This window comes from Dromiciops gliroides, chromosome 2, assembly GCF_019393635.1.
Source record: "Dromiciops gliroides isolate mDroGli1 chromosome 2, mDroGli1.pri, whole genome shotgun sequence".
NCBI classification, from domain to species: domain Eukaryota; kingdom Metazoa; phylum Chordata; class Mammalia; order Microbiotheria; family Microbiotheriidae; genus Dromiciops; species Dromiciops gliroides.
In genome coordinates, this window is record NC_057862.1 from 531,779,851 (window position 1) to 531,795,554 (window position 15,704).

Below are 15,704 nucleotides of genomic sequence, written 5' to 3' on the forward strand. Positions count from 1 at the left end.
ACATTAATGTATTGAATCATTTAATTTGTCAAGTTAATTAAATAATGATTGTAAATAATTTATTGTATGTAAATATATTATTAATATAGGTAAAAGTGCTTGTTAACCTCAAGGCATTATAGAAATCTAAGTTGATATTATTATCACCATCATTTCATGATTTATCTCTTTTCTATAAAAGAAATAGAGGTGGGGCAGCTAGGTGGAGCAGTGGATAGAGCACCGGCCCTGGAGTCAGGAGTACCTGAGTTCAAATTCGGCCTCAGACACTTAACACTTACTAGCTGTGTGACCCTGGGCAAGTCACTTAACCCCAAATGCCTCACTAAAAAGAAAAAAAGAAATAGAGGTGACAGTATGCAGAATTATAGAGTCTTAGAATTGGAATGGCTTTTACAGATCATCTTCTCCAAATTGTACCCAAGTAGAACCTTCCTCCCATCCAAACCTCTGAGAAGTGGTCATCCTCTTCCTGACTGAGGATCTCCACAGATGGTGAATCCACAATCTCTTGAGCCCACTCTTTCTACTCTCAGATGGTTCTGATTATTAACAAGTTTTATCTTTTATCAAGCCAAAATCTTCGCTTCTGCAACTTGAGTCCATTGTTCCTGATTCTCTCCTCTTTGCAACCAAACACAACAAGTAAATTGCTTTTTCATGTGATAGCCTTTCAAATGCTCGAAGGCAGCTATCACTTCCATTTCCCCCACCCTGACCCCCAACACCTCCCGGAGTCTTCTGTTTTCCTGGTTAAAACCTAGTTCTTCAAATGAACTTCCTATGTCTATCTCTGTCCGTGGTGCCACCATTTACCCTATTTTGTATGTTATTCACTTTAGTGTTAAATTCCCTTTCTCTCACATCTCCTAGCCTGTTAGTGTGTCCTATCAATTGTGTCTCCATTAACATCTCTCACACTCAACCCCCTGCATTCTAGTCCCACTGCTCTTGCCTTGGCCTCCTGGCAGACTTTTTTCTCCTCATCCATCATGTTACCATCAGAATAATTTTCCATGTACATATAGCTAGCCATGGCATTTCCCTGTTCAAACATTTTAAGTATTGCCTATGGAGTTAATACTTCTTCCTCCACCCCCAAACATTTACCAGCATACCCTTACCCAATCTGAGCCCTCTCTCTCTTTTGTTTATATACTTTTGCCCAGGGTCACACAGCTAGTAAGTGTCAAGTGTCTGAGGCCGGATTTGAACTCAGGTCCTCCCAAATCCAGGGCTGGTGCTCTAACCACTGTACCACCTAGTTGTCCCCTGTTTATATACTTTTGCCAATGATGTTATCAACTCCCATGGATTCATGTATCACCTTTATTCGCATGACTTCTAAGTCTATTTCTCCAGGACTCATTGGTCTCCTGAGCACCTTTCCCTGTTGCCTCACTTCCTATCTACCTGGATAGCTAATAAGGATCTCAAATTCAACATTTCCAAAACCAGAACTGTCTTCCCACTCCGCTCCTATCAATCTGCCAACTTTATCTAATTTCCCTCATTTTATTAAGGATTCTACCATTTTGCAACCTTAAAGTAATCCTCCACTGTGAGGATGTTGGAAAGACTTGTAGATTCTACCTACGGTACTCTCAAATGTCTTTTTTTTTTTTTTTAACTCACACTGCCTAGTTAAGGCCTTCTTCATCTCTTGCCTAGAATAGTGCAATAATTAGTCTTCCTATATCCAGCTTCTCCCCTCTCCAATTCATCCTCCAAATGCTGCCAAATTGCTTTTCTTTTTTAAAAAAATGTTATTTTTCCCCCAATTAACAAGCATCTACCCTCTCAGCTTCCCACCTCCCACTCTCCAAGCAAAAAAAAAGAAAAAAACCCCTTCCCCTCCCTTCAACAAATATGCATAATCAAGCAATGCGTATCTCCACATTGGCCTTGCCCAAAAATACAGGTCTTATTCTGTATATCTAGTCTATCACCTTTTTGTCAGGAGGTGGGCAGCATTCTAAATCATCAGGCCTTTAGGATCATACTTGATTACTGCTTTGTTTAGAGTTAAGTCTTTCAAAATTCTTCATTTTTACAATGTTAAAGTGTTAATCGTGCTCTGGGTTCTACTCACTTCACTCTGCATCATTTCACAGTAAAGTTTCCCCCTCCCTGGCTCCTCCTTCCCCTCCTTCATTTGTATAATTAATTAATAAATTAATAAACATCTATTAAGTTTCTTCTGTGTGCCAGACTCTGGGCTAAGCACTGGATATAGACTTCTAATTGTGCTCCCTGATTATATGAGATAAATTTCCCTTCTCATTCTTCCCCTAGTATATGGTCCCCCACCCATATACCCATTTCCTTTCTCATTTTAAGATCCTCAAAGCTTAACAAAAATCATTCCCACATCCTTCATTTTTTTCCTCTATAAACCCTTTTGACATTACAATTCTCAAGGAATGCTTGTATTCTCACTGCTCCCCCATTCATTAGAATGCAAACATTTCATTATTTTTTTAAACTAATAAACATTTTAATTTAAATTTTTGAGTTCCAAATTTTATCCTCCTTCCCTCTCTCCCTGACGCAGTAAGCAATCATATATAGGTTATACATGTGCAATTATGTAAAACATTACCATATTAGTCATTTTGTATAAGAAAACTTGAATAAAAGAAAGAAATAAAAGATAGTGAAAAATAGCATGCTTCAGTCTGTGTTCAATCAATATCAATTCCTTCTCTGGAGGTGGATAGCATGCTTCATCATTAGTCTGTTGGGATTGTCTTGGACCATTGTATTGCTGAGAATAGTTAAATAATCAGGGTTAAGTGACTTGCCCAGGGTCACACAGCTAGTATAAGTGTCTGAGGCTTGATTCAAACTCAGGTCCTCCTGAATCCAGGACTACTGCCCCTTAAACCTATATTTTTTGTCTTTTAGAATATTTTACTTCATGTTCTCCTCTCCTTTATAGTGATAGCTGATAAAATCTTGTGTGTTTCTGATTGTGGTTCCTCAGTACTTCTATTCTTTTCTTTCTGGTTATGTGCAGAGTGTGAGAGTGTGTGTGTGTGTGTGTGTGTGTGTGTGAATAGATGGATAGCTAGGTCTTAATAGTATTTCATTTTTTTTACCCCAATTACATGTAAAGATAACTTTTTTTATTTTTTGTTTTTGTTGTTTTTGTTTTGCGGAGCAATGACAGTTAAGTGACTTGCCCAGGGTCACACAGCTAGTAAGTGTCAAGTGTCTGAGGCCAGATTTGAACTCAGGTCCTCCTGAATCCAGGGCCGGTGCTTTATCCACTGCCCCACTTAGCTGCCCCGCAACATTTCGTTTTTTAAAGATTTTAAGTTCCAAATTTTTCTTCTTCCCTCCCCAATCCTCAAAACAGCAAGTATTCTGATAGGTTATATATGTACAATCATGTGAAATATATTTCCACATTAGTAATGTTATGAAAGAAGAATCAGAATAAAAGGGAAAAACCACAAGGAAGAAGAAACAAAAAAAAAAACCCAACAAAAAAAGTGAAAATAGTATGTTTCAGTATTCAGACTCTATAGTTCTTTTTTCTGGATGTGGAGAACATTTTCCATCATGAGTCTTGTGGAATTGTCTTCTGTCTTTGTATTGCTGAGAAGAGCTAAGTCCATCAGAGGTGATCATCACATAATGTTGCTGTTACTGTGTACAATGTTCTCCTGGTTCTGCTCATTTCACTCAGCATCAGTTCATATAAGTCTTTCCAGGTTTTTCTGGAATCTGTCTGCTCATCATTTCTTATAGCAAAATAGTATTTCACTATATTCATGTACCACAACTTGTCCAGCTATTCCTCAATTGATGGGCATCTCCTCAATTTCCAATTCTTTGCCACCACAAAAAGAGCTTGGGTGCAATATTTTTTTCTTTGACCTGGAAGCTGTGAATTGTAGCTATGACATTCCTAGGGGTTTTCACTTGGAGGTTTCTTTCAGGAGGTGACTGTTGGATTCTTTCTATTTTTACTTTGCTATCTCGTTCTAACAGATCCAGATAGGCTTCTTTCATGATTTCTTGAAATATGATGATTAAGGTCTTTCAGGCAGCTGAGTGATCATTAAATTATCTCTTTTTTGAGTTGTTTTCAAGGTCAATTGATACTTTTCCTTTATTTTTTTTTTAGTTTTGTGACTTTGTTTTAATACTCCTTACTTTCTTATGGAGTTATTAGCTTCTGTTTATTCTGCTTTAATTTTCAGGGAATTTGTTTTGTGGGTAAGGTTTTGTATCTCTTGTACCAATCTACTACTTTTGTTTCCAAGTCTCTCTTCCATAGCTCTTTTTCCTTTATCAATTTTTTGCTTCTATTGCTCTCATTTCTATCATAATATCATTTTTAAACTGATTATTTAAACTCCCACATCATTTCTTTTAGGAATTCCAATTGGCCTTGTGAAAAAAGTTTTGTTTTTCTTTGAGGCTTAGCTTATAGGTATAAATTATAGAGAAAGGGTTGATCTGAAATGAAAGAAGGAGTTGCCTAATTGGGATTTCCCTGCATGGGTGAAATCATAGGTACAAGTCCTCTTTTCTTCACTCCTAACCCCTGAAAAAATTTTAATTCTCTAAGGAAATTCTTCACTTTACAAAAGAAGTCTAATTTTGTTTTAAATAACCAGTATTAAATTTACAGATATTTAAATTACAATATATATTTTCAGAAATAAAGCTATTACATAAAGATTCTTTTAGTCCCCTACAAGGCTCCAAGTAGGGGATCACTGAAGTAAATGCCAGTAGTTTGCAATGATCTCAGCTATGGAAACTGCTGCTCCATAATTCTTTTAAAGGGGGGGGGGGCTGGCGGTTAAATGTGTGATATAATCAGGAGATTTGGATTCTAATCCTTTTTCTGCCTCTTAATTACTTGTAGGACATTAGGCAAATTACTTTCACTGGGACTCATTGCTTCATCTTGTTGACCCAAATAGGGTATCTTCAGTCAACAACCTCAGTAATAGTTGAGTCTAGGCTTATACTTTGTTTTGTTTTTGTGAGGCAGTTGGGGTAAAGTGACTTGCCCAGGGTCACACAGCTAGTAAGTGTTAAGTATCTAAGCCTGGATTTGAACTCAGGTCCCCCTAAATCCAGAGCTGGTGCTCTATCCACTGTACCACCTAGCTGCCCTGAGTCCAGGCTTATACTTACCTTGCCCTCTGGCAAAAAAAAAATACAAAACAGGAAATACCACTCTGTCTTCAGGGCTCTGGAGACTCAGCTGATTTTCCTGGTCTCTTCTGATCCAGCTACAAGGCACACTGTGCATACATAATGATTTTGCTTTAGATGAGCATGTGAAGTACAATAACAATTCATGTAGAAATGTTCTCTGTGCATGTATCATATCAGTTGCATGGAATTATAGAACGCTAGATATGAAAGCTATGATAGTGTCCTCAAATCTAGCCTCCTTCATTTTATAGATAAGAAGACTAAGGCCCACAGCGGTTAAGAGGCTTGACCAAGGTCCCACAGTCAGTGGTAAGAGTTGGGAGCATAATCCAGGTCTCTTTAGTCTGCTGTACAACATACAAGAGATGTCAACAGAACTGTAATCCTTGGTGCTAGAATAGCATGAACGACTTTCTTCCCAGTCTAAATTAGGGTCCATGGTCTTTGTTATGAATTATGAAGTAGGATTTAAGGAATGCTCTTACCCCTAACCTACAGAGGTAGGTGGGTAATATAGTGGCTAGTATTGGACTTGGGGTCAGGAAGACCTGAGTTCAAATCCCCACTCAGACACTTGCCAGCTCTGTGACCTGAGGCAGCTTACCTTAACTTCTCTCAACCTCAGTTTCCTCATCTGTTAAATGAGGATAATAAGGGGCAGCTAGGTGGCACAGTGGATAAAACACCGGTCCTGGATTCAGGAGTTCCTGAGTTCAAATCTGGCCTCAGACACTTGACACTTACTAGCTGTGTGACCCTGGGCAAGTCACTTAACCCCCATTGCCCTGCAAAAAAACCAAAAAAAAAATGAGGATAATAATAGCACCTACCTAAGGATTTTTGTGAGAATCAAATGAGATAACACATGTATTGAAAATTTAAGTGACTTGCCAAATGTTGCCCAGCCAATATTTATAAGATCATGTTCTGACTTCAGGTCTTTCTACTATACTACATTGTAGATTGAATAAGTAATTCTGTTTATATTTTCCTAAAAGGTTTTATTTAAGTTGAAATACACCTGGCAGATATAACAAAAACTGAAAATATTGGATGTTGGAGGGGATGTGGGAAAGCTAGGATGCTAATCCACTCTTGGTGGAGTTCTGAAAAGATCCAACCATTCTGGAGAGCAATTTAGAACTATGCCCAAAGAGCTATAGAACTGTGATCCCTTTGATCCAGCAATACCACTGCTAGTTTTATATCTCAAAGACATCCCCCAAAAGAGAAATACCTATTTATACAAAAATATTTATAGCAGCTATTTTTCTAGTGGCTAAGAATTGGAAACTTTAGGAATGCCCATCAATTCGGGAATGGCTAAACGAGCTGTGGTATATGATGGTGATGGAATATTATTGTGCTATAAGAAGTGACAAGCAGGATGATTTTAGAAAGGCCTAGAAAGACTTGTATGAATTGATGTATAGTGAAGAGAGCAGAACCAAGAGAACATTGTACACAGAGACAGCAATATTGTTTGATGAACTGTGAAAGACTTAACTATTCTCAACAATACAATGGTCCAAGACAATCCCATAGGACTATCTATGAAACATACTATCCACCTCCAAAGAAAGAACTGATATTGATAGAACACAGATTGAAGCATGCTATTTTTCACTTTCTTTCATTTTTTCTTTTATTCAAGTTTTCATATATGAAATTACTAATATGGTAATGTTTACATAATTGTATATATATAACCTATATATGGTAGCTTACCACTTCAGGGAGGAAAGGAGGGATAAAAATTATAACCCAAAACTACAAATAAAAATGTTTATCACTTTTAAAAAATTTTAAAATAAAATAAAGGAAAAAAAGTTGAAATACACCTATGTTGACAAATTTTGGGAAATACTTAACCTCCAACTCTCCTGGCTCCAATTATGTACCACTGATAGAAGATATTGAGGCCCTCAGTAGGGAGAGAAGTGACTTGTCCAAAGTCACAAATATAGGGTAGTAAAGCAGCCCAGCTGGAATTTAAGCACAGCTTCTCTGACTTCAAATCTAATATTCTTCCCTTTCTCTCCCACTCCCTTTTTTGGGAAAAACTTAGGACAGTGACTAGGGGTTTGACAGAGGACTGCAATTAGGTGACTGTTCAAAGTTTGGAGGGAGCTACAACTTAAGACTTCTTTCTGAAACACCATACTACCCCTTCTTCAAACAAACCAACCCTAAACCCTCCCTAATACTCTCTTTCAGAACCTGGCAATTGGAGCAGGAGCTGTTGGATCTTTGCCATTGACCTACATCTCCAAGGTAACGTATTCTGGAGCTTTGGGAATGCATGCCCTCTAAGTAGGTTTTGAGATCTAAATTTGGTCAAAAATTCTATGACTCTGATGCACTGAGTCCTCTGAGAGGGGCAGAGTTTGGGGAATGAGAAAGAGTGGGTAGCAGATGTTCTCCTTCCTCTGAATGGTCAGATGTGGTGATGGCATTTTGCTGGTGACAAAAGGATAGATGCACAGACCTGAGTTTAATTTAGCAAGTTTTTTGATGGGCAACCCTGACAAAGATCAGCTTTTTACTTTTTAGTTCCATTCTGTCTCTGACCAGACTTTAGCCTGAGCTTGTTTTAGGAGATTCTCTCTCTTGGCCTTAGCTCCATTTTGGGCTGTGGAATGTCTGGATTGAAGTTGATGGTGGAAGTTCCCTTTCCTAATATTTGTCTTGTTAATCTGGTCTAGATCCTAGCTCTTCCAAAAGACTGAATATATGAGGAGGGGCGATATTTTATTGAAATAAAAAAGGGAAGGAAAAAAGAAAACTTTCTTAAAAAGCAAATTAAAACTGAAGCCTGACCACATCCCAACAACTGGACTTTTGCAGGCATTTGACAAATCACTTGAAGTACGCACAGCTGTGGAGAGCAAGTTGCGGCACCCTAGGTATTAGAAAAGACATAGTACCTACAGAACTGATGTTAGAGGTGGGCAGGCAGATTGGTCACCCAATCCAGTTCATCCAGAGAGCTGAATAGCAGTATCTCTTTAGTGCTGATGAGCTTAAATGAGTGAAGCATCTCTAAGGGGCCCTACCCTATGGTAAGCACCTATGCTGAACAGCCTTGCTAGGGGAATTCATCACCTACCCAGAAAAAGGAACTCTGTGTACTTGAGGAGGAACTGAGCAGCTCTTGACATGATGCAAGGGACTCTGGAAGTCCTCAAACCACCCCCTCCAACTCGCCCAGAGGACTCAGTGCTCTAGCCCACTCTCAGGGACTGAGGCTTGGCTCAGGACACTTAGTCATTCCTGTAATGAATATGTCAGCTTTTATGTTCAGAGCTGAAACCAGTTCTTGGTCTCAGCTGGTCTGGAAAAAGAGAGCTGAGTTAAGAGAGAAAGCAGACAGACATGGACAGAGAGAGAAGAACAAATGGGTCCACAGGGACTTCTATCAGTGCTAGACCAACCGTGAGCTATATAGGTAGACAGAAATCAAGGAGCTAAGTGATTGGAGCTGAGTAGAAAGTCAGAAAAGGAAGTTTCAGGGTAATGTCTGAGAGAGATACAGATTAGAGGGAAGAGATAATGAGCTCAGGGGAGGGGAGACCAAAATGCCAATTGCAGCATGTATCCCCTTGTGGTTAGAATGGTGGCTCTTGTGGCCAGCCACAGAGTGAACAGACGCTCCTCAGGCCCTCCACCTACTACCCCTGACCTCCCTCCCCCATGCACTGTGGGTGCATTTAAAGGGAAGGGTGTTGTGAGCATAGGACAAGGACATTCTTCCCATGGGATCTTTCCAAACGCCACAAGCATTACTTGAGGGCTTGAGGGGAGGCATAAAACTCTGATGAGTCATGATCAGTGACCAAATCATTGAGGCTTAGAGGAGGAGAAAAGTTTAGGATCCCAGGATTTAAATTCTTTTTTTTTTTTTTTAAGTGAGGCAATTGGGGTTAAGTGACTTGCCGAGGGTCACACAGCTAATAAGTGTTAAGTGTCTGAGGCCGGATTTGAACTCAGGTACTCCTGACTCCAGGGCCGGTGCTCTATCCACTGCACCATCTAGCTGCCCTGGATCCCAGGATTTAAAACTGATCTTTGAAAGGATCTCAGAAGTCCAACCTCCTCATTTTTATAGCTGAAAAAAACAAGACATGGGGAGATACAATTACTTGCCTAAGGTCATTCAAGAAGTAAGTGGCAGAGGTAGGATTTGAACCCAGGTCTTCTCAACTCTAGAGCCAGTGTTCCATTTTGCTAAATCACTGATCCTTTAAGTCTCCATTTTGGTGATGTTGACTCTTTGGCACTGAATGGGAACTTCAGGGTAGGGTGAGTGCTACAGTGCAAGCCCCTATCCCCTAAAGAGCAAAAAACCCTACAACTTTTGCTTCTCTGGGTCCCAGAAAATGTCCTTAAGTATATAAGCCCTTAAGTGGCACAGTGGATAAAGTGTTGGGCCTGGAATCAGGAACATTTATCTTCATGAGTTCAAATCTGGCCTCACTTACTAGCTGTGTGACCCTGGGCAGGTCACTTAATCCTGTTTGCCCCAGTTTCCTGATCTGTAAAATGATTTAGAGAAGCAAATGACAAACCATTCCAGTATCTTTGCCAAGAAAATCCCAAATGGGGTCAGTCACAAAGAGTCAGACACGACTGAAATGACTGAACAACAGCAACGAGTGAGCCCCGGATAGAGGGAATGGGAACAACTGTTGTTGGGTCCAGGATTCTGGGATGTTTCAGAAATAAGGTACTCCCAGGGGCGGCTAGGTGGCGCAGTGGATAAAGCACCGGCCCTGGATTCAGGAGTAACTGAGTTCAAATCCGGCCTCAGACACTTGACACTTACTAGCTGTGTGACCCTGGGCAAGTCACTTAACCCCCATTGCCCCACCAAAAAAAAAAAAAGAAATAAGGTGCTCCCCTCTCTTGACAGAGTCGTAGCAAATTGAGGTGCCATGATAACCTGGCCTATATTCTTTTTTTTTTCTTTTTCTTTTTGTGGGGCAATGAGGGTTAAGTGACTTGCTCAGGGTCACACAGCTAGTAAGTGTCAAGTGTAAGTAAGTGCCCCCAGCCTGGCCTATCTAGATTCAACATAGCTGTGACCATGTTTGCAGGCCCTGCTCCTTCATCAGGCGTCTAATTAGTATGACATAAAAAGAAATCAAAGGGGGGCAGCTAGGTGGCGCAGTGGATAAAGAACCAGTCCTGGATTCAGGAGAACCTGAGTTCAAATCCAGCCTCAGACATTTGACACTTACTAGCTGTGTGACCCTGGGCAAGTCACTTAACCCCCACTGCCCTGCCCTGCCCCCTACCAAATCAAAGTTAAATGATTTGACCATGATCACCCCCTGACACCCCTGGCAGAAGGGCAATTTTCAAAGTGCTCTCACACCCTCACAAAATATTAAAGCTACTAGGAACCTTAGAGATTAAATAAAAATACGGCCCCCTCCCCTTCCCCCTCCGTTTTTTTTTAAATAAAGAAACTGGGTTCAGAGAAAGGAATGGACTTGCCCAAGGTCACATAGGACCAGATTTTGAACAAGGACATAGTTCTCCTGAGTCCAAATCTAGTGGTCTATCTGAATAATGGAAATCTGTCTTTGTTATCCTTATAATGCCTCCTTCCCCTTGCCTCTGTTTTCTCTGCCTCCCTTTATAGATCTGTCCCAAGGCTCATTTCAGTGAGTACCTTGGCTTCTGTTAACTGTTAACCAATTCCTATTTTCATTCCCACCCCTCAAAGACTTAGCTGATACTTAATGGTTAAAGTATTACTCCATCTTTAACTTTGGAAGACATTTCTTACAGGAAGGCATGGGGAGAGCAGTAAGGGAGATATTTATTTTGAGGCCTGTGGCCTGCCCAGAGCCGTCCAAATCATCATATGGGTGACCTCCAGGAAGCAGCTTGGCATAGTTGCACGAGCACTGAGCTGAGAATCCCCCATCGATGGCTGTGTGACTTCAGAGAAATCGCTTTCCCTCCTTAGGTCCCTGTATTCTCATCTCAGATTGGGTTAGAGGATCTCTCAGATTCATTCCTTCCCCAGGTGTGACTGTCTATGATTCAATACTTTATCTGCTTTTAAGGCTGGTTCTGTGTGGTGGAGTCAGTCAAATTAACTGTGACAAAGCTGGGACCAGAATGCCTATGCACAAAGATTCCATGGCCTTATCACAGATATCAGGGTGGTGCTGTCTCTTCTGTAGCAATCCTAGTTCTACTTCCGGCCAAGGACCAACTGAGAGGAGTCAGCTCTTGCAGCAACATGCATAGATAAATTCATTCCTTCATGTGGTCTGGGTTTCCATCAGATATGAGTGAGCTTTAGAGAGCCTGCTTAGCCATGGAGTGGCCTTTTCTATTTCATACTGTAGGGGAACCCCACCCATTTCCCCCCTTTCCCCCTCCTCCATTGGTAGGTGCCCTTCTAGGGTGACCTGACAGATACAACTACTGTTGCTTGTGAAGATGACCATGTTCCTGACTGAAAGTATCAGTCCTCTATTGCAGTGTGTCGAACTCAAATAGATTTAGGGGGCCACATAACCACATACCATAACGATCCCAGTAGGCTGCATATTGACTTAGAAAACCACATATTACTGTTATCTCTGTTTTATTGAATTTGTATGTATTTTTTTTAATGTATGAGGTATTTTATTTTTTCCGTTACATGTAAAGATAGTTCTCAACTTTTGTTTATACATGCTTTACAATTTCAGATTTTTCTCCCTCCCTCCCCTCCCTCCCCCCTCCCCTAGACAGCAGGTAATCTGATATAGGTTATATCTATATCTGATATAGGTTATATCTATACATATAGATATATATACACACACATATATATATATATACACATAATAACATTAATCCTATTTCTGCATTAATCCTGTTACAAGAGAAAGAATCAGAGCAATGATGCAAAACCTCAAAATAGAAAAAAAAACCAACAGCACCCAAAACCAAAGAAATAATATGGTTCAATCAGCATCTATACTCCACAGTTCTTTCTTTCTTTTTTTTTTTCTTGGATTTGGAGATCCTCTTCTATCATGAGTTCCCTGGAACTCTTCTGTACCATTGCATTGGTGAGAAGAATATAGTCCATCACAGTAGGTCAACACTCAATGTTGATGATACTGTGTACAATGTTCTTCTGGTTCTGCTCATCTCACTCATCATCAGCTCACGTAAGACCCTCCAGGTTTCTCTGAACTCTTCCTGCTCATCATTTCTTACAGTACAATAGTATTCCATTGTATTCATATACCACAACTTGTCCAGCCATTCCCCAATTGATGGACACCCCCTCAACTTCCAATTCCTTGCTACCACGTAAAGAGCAGCTGTATGTATTTTGTTAAATATTTCTAATTACATTTTAATCTGGTTCAGGATGCACTCGGGAGGGTTGTGAGTTGTATGTGACCTATGAAATATGTATTTGACACCTGCTCTCTGGTGATTCCCCATAAGTTGCATTCTGGTCAAATCTTATGCTGCATCTTGACTAACTAATTGGACAGCCTAAGAAATTCAAATTTGCTTTCAGAGCACCATGAAGATGGTAGTTTCTAGGGACAGAGATGGATGCTGCATGGTGAGAGGCAAGCAGATAGCATAAACTAATATATTAGAGGTCAGGTCCTGAGATCTTTCCATTGACAATATGCACTAGTCTCAATCTCATATTAGTATGGTAAAGAGCCACAGAAAATGAAGATGAGAACATTTGGCCTGGACTTGGAGAGCCAAGGATGGGGATGTAGGGTGGTAATCAAGCAACATGCAGTAGTCACAAGCCACTGGGGATGACCTACTAGGCAGGTGGAAAATGAGAATACCATTAAAGAATAGGCTTAGTTGGTACCTTAAAGGCAACTAGTCCAGCCCAGCTTCATTTTACATAGAAGAAAACTGAATCCTGGACTGAGGAAATGACTTACCCAAGATTACACAGATAACAAGTAGCAAAGCTGAGGTTTAAAACTGAACCAAATTCTCTTGGTTTCCAATGCAGGTCTCTTTCCACTATGCCCTGTAACATAAGGGGATAGTCCATTGGGTCAAGAAGGTTGCTAAGAATTTCAGCTAGGCAAGGAAAAAATTATAAGACTATGGATAGTTCACACCTCAGTTATGTTTTCAGCCTTATAATAATCCTAGAAGGCAGGTAGTGAGAATATGATCATTTCCATCTTACAGATGAGAAAACCAAACATGCTGTCAGGGTGAAGTAGAGAGTCAGAGAGCCAGACAGAAGGGAGACAAGATAAAGGAACATGCTATCAACTTAGAAGTCAAAGGCAGACAATGGGATGATAATAGATGAACTTGACCTTGAGACAGAAAGTTGTCTTTGCCATAATGCTCGCCATTTATTATGTGCTTGTTCAGCACCGTGCGGGGTGCTGGGCATACAAGCACAAAGGTGAAATGATACCTACACTCCAAGAACTTACATTCCAAGCCATAAGCTCTTTAGGGATGGAATCAGCCATAGGATGCAGCCAAACAGGGAGTGTGGGGAAGAATAAGTGAGTGAATGCCTTTGGCTGAGAAAAAAAAAATGAGAAGACTGGCAATTGAATGTAAGCCCTGGTCATTGAAGCCTTCAGGGTTTGCATGTGTCATAGCAAGGAGCCCTCAGACCCTGACTAGTTTTCTTTTTTAGCTAGAAGGATCTCAGCTACTGCCTGTGCACACAGAGCTGTGAAATGTGATAGGGATATCCTGATGTTAACATAGAACGTGACTACTTTTTAAAAAAAGCTACAAATGCTTGGTCAGGACCCATATCAAGAGCAGCCATCTATTTGGGTAGGGAGGGGAAGAACAATGATTTTGGGTTGTTTTCTTCTTTCTTTGGTTATATTTGAACCTGAAATGTGTGAGATTCACATATTAGTAAGTGTGGATGCAGCCAATACAGATGTTAGGGGCCACAATGTTGGTGGGTCTCGGAGCTTTTGAAAACTTTTTCAAGAGACTGATAGATGTACATCTCTCTCTGTCTCTGTCTTTTTGTCTCATTCTCTGCCTCTCTCTGTTATATATATATATATAGATATAGATAGATAGATAAATATATAATGCATACGTATATATTATATGATATTCATGTATATCTCTCATGTATGAATGTATAAGTATCACTGTCATTGTTTTTAGGTGAATATAGCCACTCCAAAACAGAAACCAAAAACTCCATTTTGCTTTGGTAAGTAGTATACTGCCCTGGGGAAAGGGATTCTTGTTGGTCCTCACAATTGCTTCCTGCATAATAACAGTCCTATGACCATATGGCAAGTCAGACTTGAGTGTGTCTGTGGAATCATCATAGACTGTACAAACTGAAAGGCACTTTCAAAATTATGTAGTCCAGATCATTCGTTTTACTGTGTGGAACTGGAAGCTCAGAGACAGGCAGTGATCAGTCTAAAGTCACAGAGTTAGTGAGTGACAGAGGTTGCTCATGTTTCTGAGTTCATTGAGTGTGTGTGTGTATGACTGAAGTCCCAGCAGGATCTCTTGAGTCTTAAGAGATAATGCTCCCAATCACTGACATTTACAAGTTAGCTAAGTGCTTTACAAAAAGAACATTATCTCATTTGAGCCTTGTAACAACCCTGTGAGTGAGGAACTACAAGTATTATCTGAGGCTTGAGATACATTGTGACTCAACTGTGGACATACAACTAAGGTTGGTGGCAGAATTTGAATATCTCCTCCCAGGAAGAATTACTCTAGCCATACGGACCAGAGAAGAGTTACATTGATAGAGAAGAGTCCTCCTGACCCCAGAAGATTAGAAATAAAATATCTCTCTTATATATAATATTATATCAATAGTACACACATATGGAGCAGGTAAGTGATGAGGTAGATAGAGCACTGAGCCTGGAGTCAGGAAGACTTGAGTTCAAATGTGGTCTCATACACTTACTAACTGTGTGACCCTGGGCAAGTCACTTAACCCTGTCTGCCTCAGTTTCTTAACTGCAAAATACACTGGAGAAGAAAATGGCAAACCATTCTAGGATCTTTGCCATGAAAACCCCACACAGATTTACGAAGAGCCAGACACTACTGAAACAACTGAACAGCTATTATATATGTGTATGTATGTATGTTTCCAGGTCCCTTAATATGAAACATCAGATTTCCAAGGGATCTTCATGTTGTAAGACCTCTTTGTTAGCAAGTTGGAGGCTATTGTTGTTAATTGATGGTTATCAATCTAGCCAACTCCAAAGGAGGTCCCAGCAATTAGTTATCAACCAATACTAGCATGGTATATTAGGAGCTCACCATGTGAATAGCACAGTAACAGGTGATAAGGAGAAGCCAGCATAGAACAGTGGAGAGAAAAGTTTCTGGATTTAGCAACAGGATTTGTGTTGGAATCCTGATTCTTCTACTTACTACTTGGGTGACAGTAAGTCACTAAACTCACCAGATCTCAGGTTTTTGGGTTTTTTTAATCTGCAAAAGAAGGGGTTTGAAACAAAAAACAAAAACAAAAACAA

The 15,704-nt window shown here is 40.1% G+C and overlaps 1 protein-coding gene across 3 annotated transcripts in view; it reads left to right on the forward strand.

Moving 5' to 3' along the window:
- The window catches only part of PLEKHA2 (pleckstrin homology domain containing A2), a 129,600-nt gene that overhangs the window by 79,916 nt on the left and 33,980 nt on the right, over positions 1-15,704 (forward strand). For all 3 annotated transcript variants that reach the window (XM_043989429.1, XM_043989427.1, XM_043989428.1), the window contains exons 3-4: positions 7,402-7,458; positions 14,347-14,395. In XM_043989429.1, coding sequence (XP_043845364.1) covers positions 7,402-7,458; positions 14,347-14,395 — 106 coding nt within the window. The remainder of the gene's footprint in view (positions 1-7,401; positions 7,459-14,346; positions 14,396-15,704) is intronic.